Raw genomic sequence first — 16,373 nt, forward strand, 5'->3', positions numbered from 1 at the left:
TCATGTTTCTCAAATTTATTTTAAACATTTCACATTAAATGAAATTTAACCATAGTCATTACAGAGCATCACCACAAAGGTACACACAAAGAACTTTTAAAATAAAAGACAAAAGAATACAACCTTCAACAAGTTAAATGCCACTTTACCATGTAAACAAAAATAAAACCCTGATGCTAAAAAGATACATATTCAGAGGTAAAATACATTACAAAAACACTTAAACACTAACATAATCCACTAGATCACATTCTTTGCAAGAGAGTACAAATATTTTGTACTCTACATCTACAAAATTTCAGAATCCTGTTAAAATCAAAACCATCTCTGGTTTATGATACAGCACAATTCATAAGGCAAAAATAGAGGCATTATCATCCAGTTCTTTAATTTCACTTGTATTTTAAGGCAAACTTGGAACTTTTTGCTTAGTATTTTAAAATAAACGGGACTTACACATGATAACTTGACAAAATTAACAATAAATTATCTCTAGTTAAGTATGCATAATATAAAAGACATATGGATAACAATTTTTCTCTCTACAGAGATGTAAACTGGATTTTTTATTGACTCCATATTCACACCAGTAAGAAACTTGTAAACCTATAGTATTTAAAACTTAACTGTATTTTGCACTCTTTTCAAATGTGTATCAACACTGAATCAATATACTATAAGTGAAAATCCAATATGTATCCAGCCACAGAATATATCTAATTAAATTATGTCTAATTAAAGTGCTGTTTTACAAAGGAAAAAAAAAAGGTTAAGAAGTAGAACTGGATGTTAACTTGACATGTGACATCTTATAATTTCTTAACTTTCAGACTACAGAGGTTATAGAGGTTATCACAAGTTTATTGAACTTTTAAGCAGTATATTTGCTGTAGAATCTGATTTTCCTGAAAATGAGCACTTAGGTGACAATACCAGAAATCCAACACCAAAATTGAAAACAAACACAACATTTTATGTACATATATTTCCTTCAGTGCTAGCCAGAGCCTTGATAATATAGTGAATAATTTTTTAAAGTTTCTATCATTTTGTTTTTCTAATAGAAAATATATTATCCAATTCCAGGAACTTTGGAGTTCTATAAACATTAAGTTTTCTATAATTCTTTTTCATGTCCATAAAACCTAATTGGACACAAAAAGACACAAATGTTTACACATAAATTAGGTCTCGGTGATATTGGCTATAAGGAATTAAATTCACACTTAACCATAATAGTTATTTGGGTACAGGTCTCCCTCACCATACTTTACTCTTTGAATGAAGACTTATATCTTATTTATAATATTTCTAACCCTGACAGAATCTGGCACAATATCTATCACATACACACAGATCCATAATTTATCAAGCTATGAAAATAATTTTTTAAAACCTAATGCCATTTTCCTATCATTAGATACCACTTCCTATAGTTCATTATTCATTCATATGCAAAACAATATTAGCAATAACCTATAGAACTTACATAAACATCCTTTGGGCTACATTAAAAATCACTTAAGTTCTATTACTATATTTAACAAATATTAAACAGCCAAACATTCCTACCAGATGAAGTCTTCATAATTATGGAAGGCAAGAATCTTCCAAGTGATAAGATTAATTTGTATTTCCACTGTCACCTTTTTTCCAAAGTATTTCTGGACAATCTTAAATAGCTTTCTTCTCCTTGCCTGAGTATATAAAATTATTTCTAATATCTGTAGTTGTGGGAATTTATAACCAAACATTCTGATGGTTTTTAACATAAGAAACATGTGACTTTAAATACAAAATTTTGTCAGCAAAATATTCATGATGAAACTTCTCACAAATCTGTATGAGAAGGTCTATTGTAAAGTTATCAGTTGTCAGGTTACAATACCTCTGGTTATTAGGAATAGTACCGTAGATTTAGTAAACCCAAAAATAGTAGTATTTCTGAAGTTTGGGGTTTTTTCTCTTCTTTTTAAAGGTTTTTCTAATTTATTCTCTGGCATATGGTTCCCACTCTCGCCCAAGATGTTTCACATTTAGTCTTTAGCAGGACAAAGTTTAGATTTTTCCAAAACCATGATCAATATATGCCTTTGGTCTAATTTACCAAGTTGATTATATGTTTTATAACAATTTGATAGTGGGGATGATATATGAGTAAAACACTGTTTAAATGTATAGCATAGATCTGCTTACAATTAAAATAAATTTCTATAGTCTTTCAAATTCCTTTATCTTTGGGAGAGAGATTTGAAAAGTACTAATAGAATGCATTTAATATTAACAAAAAAATTGAGTTGAAGATTAAAATTAAATATGTAATGAATATGTACTTCAAATATGTACTTCAAATATGTACTTCAAATTGCTTTTCTTTAAATAAAGTCTAGGCCAATCACTATAGTGCACCTTGTTTCTATTCAATAGGTTTATTCAAATCAATTAAAAAGTTATTGCTATATATCATTATGTTATTCAAACAAGCAACATAGAAAATATTCAGCCTGTCAATTTTATTAGTAGCTCCTGTTGAGTTCTTAATTGGAAGAGACTAAAAATCACTTGCAAGGTTTTATAATCTGTGCAAATAGTCATAAAGCATACTACTTACATGATTAAGATGACTTTACATAGTTTTGTACTGTATATTTAAATCTACATTGGCAGTTTATGGAAGAACAAGAAAAACTGCAAATTGCCAGGCTATAAACAGTTTCAAGAAATAACAAATATGCTAATGAATGAACCTATGTTTTATAATTACAAATGGCTTCTTAACAGTAGTTTGGAATATTATGGCACTTAAGAATGCAGTATGAATTTTTTCTTAGGAAATAAATTTACATTGGCTTTGCAGAGACTATAAAGAGATAATAGGCAGGTTAAAAAACAAATCAAGGAAAAGAAAAAACTACAGTACCAAAATACAAGTACCGACATCCTAATAAAATCCAAAGTAATATGTTCAAGATGAACAGGTATTTACTAAAACATGCTAAAACAAAATGAGCTAATAACCACTTATTTTAAATAAGCTGTCACTGGCTATAGCAAACAGTCTTGCTCGTTTCTTCAGTCAAAATAGAACCAAATTTAGAACCATTACTCAAGTAAACATTGAGTTCCAGTTTTCCTCAGTAACTTTAAAATATTCAATTACCTAAGAAATGTACAAAGTAATGCATAACTGCCTGGTGCTTTATATATAATGCATATATTTGTTTTTAAAAAGGACATCTATCTAGTACAAGAAGAAAGATTAAAAAGTGCATCTTTCTTTAAATCACTACTCAGGAACCATGAAAAGCATAACATGGGCCATTTAGACGATTTTTAGATGTTAACATTAGCATAATCGCTAACATTTTTAATAAGCACAAATGAACCAAGCCAGTAAAAATGAAAAAATACTATCAAAACATGTCATGCATATCTCATACTGAACATCCAAAAGAACATTATTATAGCCTTGTTATAGATCCTACAGTTAGCACCATTTTTATATCTGAACTCTGAAAAAGCAACCAAAGGTCTTAAAAAACTGAAGTATTATAAGGATATGCAAAAAAAATCAGTATGTACTAAGGGTGGTACTAAACATGTGTCAAATATTTACATCAACACTGGGAAGCCTGCTGTACTATGAAAAAAATAAAACTCAAAATGATATGCTTAACTTTCTATCCATGCTCAGCATAGCACAGGTGGGTAACTAAATTCATCCCGCATTAACCTGCCCATATAAAAAAAGGCATAAACAGTAAATATCTGACTTCTTAAAATAAGCCCCCAAATATTACAATAGTAAAAGCATTTGTTTTGCAAACTTATTACATCCCCAGCTCTAAAGCCATTTCGTAGGAAGAGTATCCAGGTGACTCACTATGGTATATAATTTACAACCCTTGAAAGTACCCCCCTCAAAAAAGCAGCCCTTTATTTGTTTAAAATGTGAAGCATATGAATTTATATCCAACAAGCAGTATCAGCATTCTGTCTAGTCATTCAATACACTCCAACATCAGCATCTCTCATCCTAGTAAATCACGGTGCATATATTAAGGAAGAAAGAGAGCTAACATTTTTTTTTAAAGCAGCAAGATTTTCTCCACATGTATACTTTTGAACATAAAACTACTCTATCCCAGTATTAGAGGGGAAAAGTGCACAATTAAATTGGCAAGATTTTTCCTTTTTTTTTTTTTTTTTTGATTATTGATTCACTGTGTAATCAAGAGCAACCAAAGCTACTTGCCAGTTCAAAGTACCCAACAGAACTTTGAGTCTTCATGCCATTTCAAGTTAAAAAGAAAAGTAATGTAGCTTTTGGATTTCAGAAAATTGAGCATCCTTTCATGCGGCACAAGGTTCATTACCACACTACTTCCACCAGTCCACACTTGTCAAAGTGCAGTTAATCCAAAGTTGCAGCGACAGTATATCATGCCAGCTGAATCCAGCCACGTATCTGAGATAGGGTCATATTTCTGCACGGTATTCAGATAGGAAGACCCTGAGTGACCACCAACTACATAAAGGTAGTTATCAATTACTGCAGCACCAACCCCTAGGAAAAATGGGTAAAAATAGGGAAAAAACATGTTAACTTATCACTAAAAATAAATTTGTGTTTTAATGTTTTCTTAAAATATGTTTCAATACTCTATGGTTAATTATACAAGCAATATCGCCATAGGTACTTACTGGAAAAAAAAAAAAAATCCCTTAACATGAAAGCAAGAGTTGAAGTCCTCCTTTACCTCTCCTCCCCAATCCTACTCTTCCTCTCCTCCCCCACAGGAAAATACAATGAATGTAGTATATGTCTTTTTATATGCTTTTTCAATTTATATTTACATACTTTCCAACAAATCATTCGTCTTTACCAGGTTTTTGAATATGTTGAAATATCTGAAACATATCTTGAACTATATAACTTCTGCTTTAAAAATTCTACTATATAGGGACACCTGGGTAGCTCAGTGGTTGAGCATCTGCCTTTGACTGGGGCACGATCTCAGTCCCGGGATTGAGTCCCATATCGGGCTCCCTGCATGGAGCCTGCTTCTCCCTCTGCCTGTGTCTGTGCCTCTCTCTGTGTGTCTCTCATGAATAATAAAATAAAATATTAAAAAAAAAATTCTACTACATATACATATACTAAAATTCTGAAGAGAACAAGACTATCCAACGTTTTTTCACATTTTTGTCATTTTATGCATTTTGTCATTTCTTATGCAAGAAATATCCCTAAAGCATTTCCATCAGCAACTTAAAAGATTTCCCCTTAAAATGTGATTTGAGTTTGGGTTAAAAGGTAATTTCTTCCAATTCTCAAAGATGTTTTTGTTTTTCTCTGGGAACCTGAAATCCAACCCTTTCTAGATCTCCCAACCCCCTGTGTAGGTGAGAACATTTGAAAGTGAACATATGGACTGCTGATGTACAGTAATAAAACAGAACAATCCAAAGATTCTGTGTGTGTGTGTGTGTGTGTGTATGCGTGTAACATAAAAAGATGACATTTGTTATATGGACAGAAGAGCTTCTATAAGAGACATTCTATTCGCACCATTTCTAAAAATGTTTTCTCCCAATTTTAAGAAATAATATGCACACTGGCCTATTAAAAGAACAGTAAAGAAATCGATGTAGTTTTGTTGACTAGTTGTCTCTCAAGTTTAGCACAAAAAAGGTCTTTTTGCTGGACAAGTAATACTATTATATTCCAACTTTTATTCTAAGAACATCAATATAAGAAATATCCTCTATGTTTAGATATTAGTTAGTTATTATTACCTGTTCTGGGTTCTTTCATTGGTCTACACACAGTCCACTGATTTTGATGAGGGTCATATCTTTCAATGCTTGACAAATGTGAGACACCATTATGTCCACCCACCACAAAAATAAAGCCTAGCATGACACCCACACCAAAGTGAATCCTTTTATCTGCCATAGATGCAACCATCTCCCAGGAGTCCTTACTTGGATCATAACGCTCCACACTGCAAATATTCACAAAAGAAAGAATTAATTTGCATATTCTTTGTGCCATTCTTCCTACCAAAGTAAAATTAAAACCTACCATAGTTTTAGAAGTTCTAACAGATAGCTGTAAAGCAAGAGTAGTTTGTTCCAGAGGTTTACATTTTGCTGATAAAATTGGAGGGATAAAAGCTTACCTTGTGAACCAGGACAATAATACCCATGTGCTATTCCATTATATCATACTAGGGGCAAGGTCTACTAAGGACATAGTGTTTCTGGAGTCAGGACACCTGGATTCAAGTACTAATGCTATACACTTAGAGCAAATGAACTTAGCCCTGACACTTTGGGTATATGTAATCCTGGATAAGCCCTTTCCTCTCGCCTGCAAAAAGGGGGATAATCTAACCTCAGAGAATTCATGTAAGAATACAGTCAAATGAATATGCATGTTCCCAAAGGACTTTGAAAATCACAAATTAAATGTGTTTTCTAAAGACACTAAAGATCATCTACATGGCTAAGGAAAAGGGAAGATGAAAAAAAGGAGAGTAATTTTTTGTTTTATAGAAGTCATGATGGTTTACTGCAAACACTGAAGATTTCATAACACAAACTGACTAATCACAATAATCTCAGTGATTTAGGAGAATTCAGGGATTTAAGTCAAGTCTGCATTCCAGGGAACTCTTGGCACTTCCAGGCTGTATTATTGATATCTAAATCAAATCAGAATGTCCTAAAAAGTTTCCCTAGAAAATCTCAGAAGGCCTTTAAATCTCTATATTGCCCTGAGTGGACACAAAGGCAGGCTTGTTGAGCTTGTTATGGTCCCAACCTAACTTCTCAAAAAAAGCCTGAAGCATTTGAGAGTCAGTAGCATAATTCTGGAGTTCAAGACTAAGACTAGACTATAGACTAGAACATATACTAAACTATAAACATTTCTGAAAAGATATGGGATAAAAGCCATCAGAATCCAATTACTGGACAAGAAGAGTTGATAAGTTATAGTAAGAATTTAAACTTCAAGAGCATGATCTCCCAATGGAAATACTCAACCTTTTTTCTTATAAATTTCTGCCAGCACATTTTCAAATAAAAATGCATGTCTATGCCCCAAATACTCTTCCTTCAACGAAGGGAGCAATAAAAAATAGGAATACTTTGGCTTACAGAGAAATAAAAATTCATAGGTGCAATGCTGTTGTGCCCTTGCTTTCTCAGTTAACAAACCACAATATACTCTTCCATTAAATGCTCACAATCAATAATACACACATCACTCTAGTCATTATCAGAGAAAATCTTTGGAACAGGAACTTTCAAAAGAAGTTCAGAATTGTAATTATTTTTCCATATAAGCAAATCACTTTATGCTTTTATTTTTCTCATATTTTTTTCTCTTTTATTAAGAGAATACTACAAAATACAGAAATCTCAAATTCAGACACCAGCAGAACTCAGGTACACAATGATACACACATGATTATAGAATAAGAATCCAAAAATGAATATTTAAATAAGGCTTAACGTTTATGTTGCATAATATATAAGCATACAGGAATTACATTTTTCACTTTTTAGTCTGCTAAGCAATGCAGTAACAGACCATTTGTACACAGACATATACATATTTATATATATTCACCACCCAAAACCTAACACTAACTTCATTTTATTTTGAATCTTTGAATTAAAATCTAATCCAATTATATTAAATGAGTGTATTTAAAAATTTGTAAGAGAGATTTGATTCTTAAGTTTGCATTAAATCCTCATGTAAAACAATTAGACTCATAGAGCAGATATTTCTTAAATGCCTAACAATATTACTTTAAAAATTAAAAAGGGAAGTTCATTCATACATACAAGTTGTGTATGAATCATTGTTAATGAGACTTTAAAAATCTACAAGCATATACAACTTCATTAAGTTAAATACCTGTTCATGTGGGCAGGACCATACCCACCAATGGCATATATCATTCCATCCAACACGGCTGCAGCAAAACAGCTTCTTGTTGTAGTCATTGGTGCCACAGGTTGCCATTTTCTTATTTTAGGAATATACTTCTCTACAGATTGTAAATAAGATTGTCCATCATAACCACCTAACGCATAAAGTTCTCCTGCAAGTACTACCACTCCAAGAGTACTTCGGCTCTCATTCATTCTCTCAAGAGAAGTCCAGGTATTTGTATCAGGATTCCAGCATTCTACTGAATTTTCATGTTTTCTGATAGTGATGCCAGGACGCACGTTAGTTTCAATACCACCTATAACATACACTTTTTGGTCTAAAACACATATTCCAAATTCATAGCGAGGAATGTTTAGGGGTGCCAAACCAATCCAAGAGTCATTCTGAGGAAAGTACATCTCCACACTAAAGAATAAGCAGAAAAAATTAAATTTTAAAAATCAAAATGACCCAAAACCAAATTAAAATGTTTAATCTCTTTAGTAACCAGGGACATGCAAATCAAAACCACAACAAACTATGACACTTTCCAGACTGGCAAAAATTTAAGGTCAGATAATCAAAACTCTTGGCAAGAATGTGAGCAAGGAATGCATACTCTGTTGGTGGGAGCATAAACTGATACAACCTATGCTGGAAAACAATTTTACATTATATAGTAAATTGAATATATACAAATGTTCTGACATAGCAATTTCGTTCATGTGTATCTACACTATTGAATACCTGTTATAGTCAGTTTTTGCATCAAGACATACATACAGAAACGTTTACAGCAGCACAGCAAAAATCACCCATTGAAAGGAGAATGAATAAATAAGATGTGGTATATCCATCCTATGACTGAGCAATTCCATTCCTAGATATGTACCCAAGAGAAATGCACACATGTATATGTATGATGCTCACAGCAGCATTATTTGTTAACAGTCAAAAACTGGAAACAGTTCAAATTTTCATTAACCATAAAAAATAGATAAATAAATTATGGCAGATCAGAAAATATGAAAATAAATTACAGCTACATGTAACAGGAATGAATTTTTTTCTTCCTTTTTAACAGGAATGAATCTTACACATATAATGCCAAGGGAAAGAAGCCCAACTCAAAAGAATATAGTCTGCATAGTTTCATTTATACCAAGTTCAAAAACATTTCTAATCCAGAGATTAGAAATGAGGATAGTGGTTACCTTTGGGGAGGGCAGGAAGGGAAGTCCAGAGTGGTTTCTGGGTGTTGGTCCCATGCTATTTCTTGAACTGGTTTGTAACATGCACTCTGTGATAATTCACTGAGCTGTACACTTGGGATTTGTGCACTCTTCTGTATGTGTGCAACACTTTAAGTAACTCTTATAATTAATATGTTCATTGTAGAAAAAAATATTGTATTAAACCCATATATTGTAATATCATACACCAATGAAACTAAGCGAACTATTGCTTCATGCAATCTCACAGATGTATTTCATAAACTTAATGTGCAGGAAGAAAACACATCTCTAAAGAGTATGTATAACATTACTGTATTTATATTAAAAAGGTGTGAAACAATGCTGTATTGGGGCACAGAAATATGTGGCAAAACTGTAATGAAAAGCAAAGAAATAACATATAGAAAATTCAAAATAGTGGTTACTTCTTGGGGAGGAAAGGAGATGCATCAAGGAGGGACACAAAGGAATTTAAAGGTATTGTCTATTTCTTAAACTGGTTGATACGTCCTTGGATTTCTATTCTTTATACCTTGCATGCAAATTATATACAGTCTCTTTCAAGTATACATGTTTCATTTCCATGTCTCCAAACTCAAAAGTGCAATAGCATAAAAATATAAATTCTCTATCCAGAATGATCAAAGAATATTTATTCATTCAATAGTTATTGAATGCCTCTATACAGTTTTGTTATATTGCTAGTTTTAAAAATGAATTTGCTCCAATGAGAATGATACATTAAGGAATTATTTTACCTTAATGAGAGCAGTTTCAGTGAGGTCGTGGGGACAAATCTTGACTAGAGTGGATCAAGAGAGAATGGGAGATGAAGTGAAAACAGTGGATATTGACTTTTCAAAGGACCTTACTATAGAGAGTAAAACAGATGAAGCAGATATAAGGATAAGCAGAGGAAGATCATGGTGTCCAGGGAAGATTGGTTGAACCTGGGAGCTTAAACCAGAATATGTTTGCGTGCTAATGGCAATGATGTAGTACAGAGGGAGAAGGTAACGTAAGAGAGATGGGATCAATGCCAAGAGCAGAGTCCTCGTGTAGTGGAGAGGGAATAGAAGCCAGTAAGCAAAGAAATGGAGGAATTGGTCTTAGATAGAAATAACTAGGTGGATTTGGAGATGAGAAGATGAGATAGTTCTCTTCTGTTTCTATGATAGTAGAGTTAGAGACAAAAGTCATCAGCTGAGAGTTGGAAGGTGAGGATTGTGGGGGTTTGGACGTTTTATTTTAATGGGGAAAAGAGGTATAAAACAGTCCTCCAGGGAAGTAAGAGTACACTGCTTAGGGAAAGTAAAGGGATTGCTGCCAGTGCTCAGAGCCCTAAGTGAGACCACTTAAGACGGATATATGTGTTTCTCTAGCCTCATACGGCTGCTCAGGTACAGCCATGGCACAAGTGGAGAACAGATCCTAACTAGAGGAGTATGATGGAAGAAGGGCAAGAGAGCTCTGAGCGTATTCAAAGGAATGTTAACAGTGATGTTTCTGTAATCTAAGCTAGGTAAGGAGTGAAGGTGAGGACATGTAGTGATTAGTGAGCAGTAAGTTTTCTGATAATAGGGCCAATGGATTAAAAGTCTTGAAGGGAATAAAGAATGATTGCAGTGGATGTACTGAAATAAATAAGCTGGCAAGAAAGGAATGGCAGTCAGATAATGGAAGGTATGAAACCAAGATTTTCAAGGTCTGAAGACATGAGTAATGACAAAGTTGAAGTATAATCATGAGAACAGGTGCCTATGGTAAGGCAGAAAAGACTGTTAGAAGTGAGACTAAGGAAAGAGCCAAAGTTGATGGATAACTGTGGGTCATACTACGGCAATGTTGAAATCAGCAAAAATGACTGTTTATACAGAATGATGAAAAAGATAGTAAGCCAGCTACAAAAATTTTCAATAAATGAAGTTACTAAAGAGATAGATGTTGGCAACAAGAAGGGGTATCAAATGATATAGCCTGATGGCAAATGCTTGGAATGATTCAAAATTTTTGAGGGGGGAGATGAAAAAATTTTGGAAGTGGATATGAGAAACAAAGAAAACACTTACCCAACCTTTAGGACCTGTGATACATGAGATATGGGGAAACAAAACAAAACAGTTTGGAGAGGCTTCGGCAAAAACAGTATCCTTAAGCATCAGTCATCTTTCATTAGAACAAGAAGTTGAAAATAAAGGGGATTTTTTCTTATGACTGAATATGAATTCTCTAGGATATGGCAGGCAGATTTGAGGAGTCAAAAAAAAAAAGGCCTGGGGCAGCCCCGGTGGCTCAGCGATTTAGCGCCACCTTCAGCCCAACATGTGATCCTGGAGACCTGGATAGAGTCCCACGTCAGGCTCCCTGCATGGAGTCTGCTTCTCCCTCTGCCTATGTCTGTTCCTCTCTCTCTCTGTCTGTCTCTCATGAATAAATAAACAAAATCTTTAAAAATAACAATAATAAATTTTAAAAGGCCTGGTAATTAGGTTAAATTCGATGACATACAGGACCATACAATAATGGTGCAATAAAACTAATATATTCAGGTTATGTCCCAGGTTCCTAGCACAGAGCTCCTAAACTTCTTGCAATTTCCTGAGTAATAGGAATGCCTTTTGTTATTTATAATGAGCCCTTTTCTTTCTTTCTTTTTTTTTTTTTTTTTTTAAGATTTTATTTATTTATTCATAGAGACAGAGAGAGAGAGGCAGAGACACAGGCAGAGGGAGAAGCAGGCATCATACAGAGAGCCCGACGTGGGACTTGATCCAAGGTCTCCAGGATCACGCCCTGGGCTGCAGGCAGCGCTAAACCACTGTGCCACCAGGGCTGCCCTATAAAGAGCCCTTTTCAACCATGCCTGAGTTTATGCTACTGAGGTGACTGCCAGTGGCCACCTAGATAGCTTCAGCAGGGGGCTGGAAGCCAGAGGTATCAATTGTGTTATTAACAGTCTGGAGGCTGAGCTCAATCACCAAAGCCAATGATTTTCAATCAAACCCTCATAAGGAAATCTCCATAAAACTCCCTAAACAATGGGGTTTGGAGGGCTTCTAGGCTGATGACACACTGGGATGCTGGGGGAGGAGGGGGTGGCATGCCCAGAAAGGGCATGGAAGCTCTGTCCTTCCCTCTCCTCCCCACATCCTGCTTTATGTGTCTCTTACATTTCATTGTTCCTCAGTTATATCCTTTGTAATAAACTGGTAAGTACAGCACTTTCCTTAAGTTCTAAGAGTCATTCTAGCGAACTTGAAGTGGGGAGTGTTCTGTCCTCCAGACAGAAATGTGGGCAGCCTGGGCACCCTATTTGTGGCCAGCTTCTCTAATGGGGACAGTCTTCTGGGACTAAGACTCTAAGCAGTGGGGTCTCATATAACTCTGGATAGTGTCAGAATTATTAGACATGCAGTTAGTGTTGGAGAACTGGACAATTGATTGGTGTGAGAAAAAACTTCTCAATGATAGTAAGAGTTCAGCTATGAGGATGGATTTTTGTAGATGATTTAGGTAAACACAGATATAAGATATAAAGGTATTAGTCCTTATGGTTTTTGAGGGCAAAGGGATAATTAGTTGTAACGAGAGCTTCTTTCTTGGAATATGACCTATAACTTAGAGCACTGAGGTGAGTAGTGTCATGAGTGGTGTGGTTAACAGTCCATGTAACATTTAATGTATTTGGACAGTTATTCAAAATCACTTCTAATGTACTGTCATCCTTATGACTCCCTATGTGTAAATAGAAACAAAACTCAGAGCTCCCTGAGATTCCTTAAGCCAACTACCCAATCTCTACTTTCCTCTTTTTGCAGGTGTCCTTCCTTTCCTAGTTAAAGGGAAAAACTGAGGCTATTAGTATCTATCTTAAACTCCTTCTTCCATCCCTCCCCGCCCCAGTAAACCTATCCTCATATTCTGGTTTGGGGGCATAAAGAGTCCCTCTTCCTCATATTTAAAACCTTCTATCTTTGCTTTTGATACCAACCCCTTCCTATTGTCTCTAAAATCTTGCTTTATCAGTGACCAATCCTCTGTCCTGTACCTTTACCTTACCTCTCTTCACTGGCATCTGATAATAAACATATTCATGTCTCTTTCTCTTCAAAAACAAAATAAACAAAAACTTCCCGATTCTATCATTTTGCCTTACTTCTTTCCTCATCTCAGCCAAGATTCTTAAAAGTCTTCACAGTTTATTTCCTTATTTTTATACACATCTCAATCTGCTATAATATATTCACAACATTTCTACAATTCTGCTGAAATTACTCCACCAAAAGTCATTAATGATCTCCATATAGCCAAGTACAAGAGCCATTTTTCTACCTTTATCTGTCTGGAACTTTCCTTAGCATTTTACATTATTAATTACACTTCTTTCTTCTTGACACATTTAAATTGTTTGGCTTTCATGACACCTTTCTCTCTTGATTCTCTTACCTCTAAGACTGTTCTTGGGGCCTTCATCTTGAATATTAACATTCTCCAGAGGTTCATTTATGAACCAATCTTTTTTCCTTTCTATATGTTCTCAGTGGGTAGAAAGAAGGGACATTTAAGCAGTCAAGTCCAGAAGACTTCACGGTTTTAATTTATACCTCCAAATGCTATTATATACTAGTAACTTCCAAATACCTAGCTTTGATCTCTTCAGTGAGCTTTGCAATAATTTCTAGCTAGTAGGACATCCTTCACTGGATATTTAATTGGCACTCTAAACTCAGTATGTCCAAAACTGAACACATTATTTCCCCCCTTTAAAATGGCTCCTCCTCCTATATTCTCTCTCTTGATATATAACCATTCATCCAATATCTAACCATGAAATCTAACTTATTTTTGATTCTTCCCTCTCATTATCCTCCCATATCCATTCATTAAATCCTGTCAATTTGCTCTCTTAAAACATTTCTTAAAATTAATGCCCCCTTTCCTAGCTTTGCTATTTCTACTTTGGACCTCATAATCTCTTGCCTATACTTTTATGATAGCCACTTACTAATGACTTAGATACTAATTCTGGCTCTTTAATATTTCTCCATAAGGCAGCAAAGAATGATCTAATATGTGAATCTGATCATTTCACTACCCTCCTTGTAATTGTTTTTTGATCCACATAAGAAAAACCTTCTTTACCATGGCACACAATACTTCTTTGACTAGGCCCATACTGACCACTGTCTACCCCTTACTGTTTAGATCTTTGAACTTTATTTTTAATTTGGTTTTCCACCCCCCCCCCCCCCACCAAGATTTTATTCGTAAGTAATTTCTATACCCAACGTGGGGCTTGAACTTATAACCCTGAGAATAAGAGTTGCATGCTCCACCAACTGAGTCAGCCAGGGGCCCCAATCTTTGAACTTTATACTCTAGAATACCAAACAGCTTTTAGTCTCCTGCACCTCCTATCCTATATTGTATCATTCCACTGTGTCTTTGTGCACGTCCTGTGACCTTTTGCTTGGGTCTTGCTTATTAGCCTTCAACATTTCACTTTGGACATTAACTTCTTTCTTCTTCTTCTTCTTCTTCTTTTTTTTTTTGACATTAACTTCTCCACAATATCTTCCCTAACCCCCCCCCCCAAATGGGATAAATGCCTTTCCTTAATACTTTCATGGTATTATCTTTATCACTGCATTAACATTACATACTATAATTATCTACTTAAATATCTGTCTCCTTAAGTAAATTATAAACATGTTAAATATCAATTATCCAGCATGGTATCTGATGCACGCATATGTTTAACATTCTTTGTAGAATTAAATAGACTTTTTTACACTGATTCCAATTTTTCCATAGTTGTAAATAATACTGCAATAAATGGCTCTGTCCAAAGACATTAAACTTTTTTTTTCTGGAGTCCTAGTGGCTCAGTCAGTTAAGCATCTGACTCGATCTCAGCTCAGGTCTTGATCTCAGTTATGAGCTCAAGACTCACGCTGGGCTCCACACTGGGCATAGAATCTACTTTAAAAAAAGGTTTCTTTCTTTAAAAAAAAAAACAGATATATGATAAAAAATTACTAGTTATAAACATATGAACAGTTCTTATAACTTTTTAATAATTTATGTATATCATCTTTAATACTTGAGAGACCAAGAGGCAACTGGTGAAGAATTTTTTTTTTTTTTTTTTTTTTTTGGTGAAGAATTTTTACCATGTAAATTCACGTTTGGAATTTTTTGTCATGACATTTTACTAATATTTTTTACTTTATACCAATAATTAATGCCCTTAAAAATAAGAGTCAACAATTTTTGTAGTGACCATAACTAATATTCTACCTATAGTCCAATCTCAATGATACTAACTTTAGACTTTGCAGTTAATTTAATTTAGACAATTAAAAATCAACTGAGACTTTCTAAAAGATACAGATGTATCAGTTGACACTGCTAAGACATCAATAGTTTCCTACCATTGGAGGGAGAAAAATCTACTAAATTTTTGGAAATGGCCAGAAAGAAATCACAATTTAAATAAACTTATCAAACATGAATGTTTTCACAGAGCATTCCCATTCAAGAATAAAGGAAAGGTAACATCCAGCTTTATTTTCAATGTATGAAAGTTACCTGTATAGTGTTCCAAATCAGGGACTGGCAAACTATGACTAAGGGCCAAATTCAGCCCACCAGGGACTTTTGTAAATAAAGTTTTGTTGGAACCCAGTCATCTCATTTGTTTATGTATTGTCTATGGCTGCTCTCACACTACAATGCAGAGCTGAGTAGATGTAAGAGACCATATGGCCACCAAGTCTAAAATATTTACTTTATAGAAAAAGTCCGACAGTTCCTACTGTAGATTATTAGAAAAGAAAGCACTCTTTACTACTGCCATTAAAAATATTTACACTGAAAAAAATAAATGTGTAGGTCCATGATTTTTATTCAGTATCCTACTTTTTCTTATTTCTTTCATGATTCTTCTCCTTGATGATATTCATTTAAACTCACTCTTGTCCCTAGTCTGCCCTCATCAAAGATTCCTAGCTCTCCTTCTTACTAGCATCTTCTGTTATAGTTAGCAATAATAAATCCCTGCTGACCTGGTCAAATAATAATGTAAGCAGTTTCACAAATTAAAAGAAAAAAAAGACATAAAATAGTAGAAAAGTAACCAAAATTCATAAAGTTTGTGCACGGGGGGGTGGGGGGAGGTTGTT

General features: G+C 34.3%; 1 protein-coding gene across 3 annotated transcripts in view; it reads right to left on the reverse strand.

Annotated features, from left to right (window-relative positions):
- KLHL28 (kelch like family member 28) overlaps positions 1-16,373 on the reverse strand; it is a 34,514-nt gene continuing 18,141 nt past the window's right edge. For all 3 annotated transcript variants that reach the window (XM_026000775.2, XM_072761485.1, XM_072761486.1), the window contains 3 exons: positions 7,937-8,380; positions 5,800-6,008; positions 1-4,567 (listed from right to left, as the gene is read on the reverse strand). In XM_026000775.2, coding sequence (XP_025856560.1) covers positions 4,404-4,567; positions 5,800-6,008; positions 7,937-8,380 — 817 coding nt within the window. In that variant the 3' untranslated portion in view covers positions 1-4,403. The remainder of the gene's footprint in view (positions 4,568-5,799; positions 6,009-7,936; positions 8,381-16,373) is intronic.

Source organism: Vulpes vulpes, chromosome 6 (assembly GCF_048418805.1).
Source record: "Vulpes vulpes isolate BD-2025 chromosome 6, VulVul3, whole genome shotgun sequence".
NCBI lineage: Eukaryota > Metazoa > Chordata > Mammalia > Carnivora > Canidae > Vulpes > Vulpes vulpes.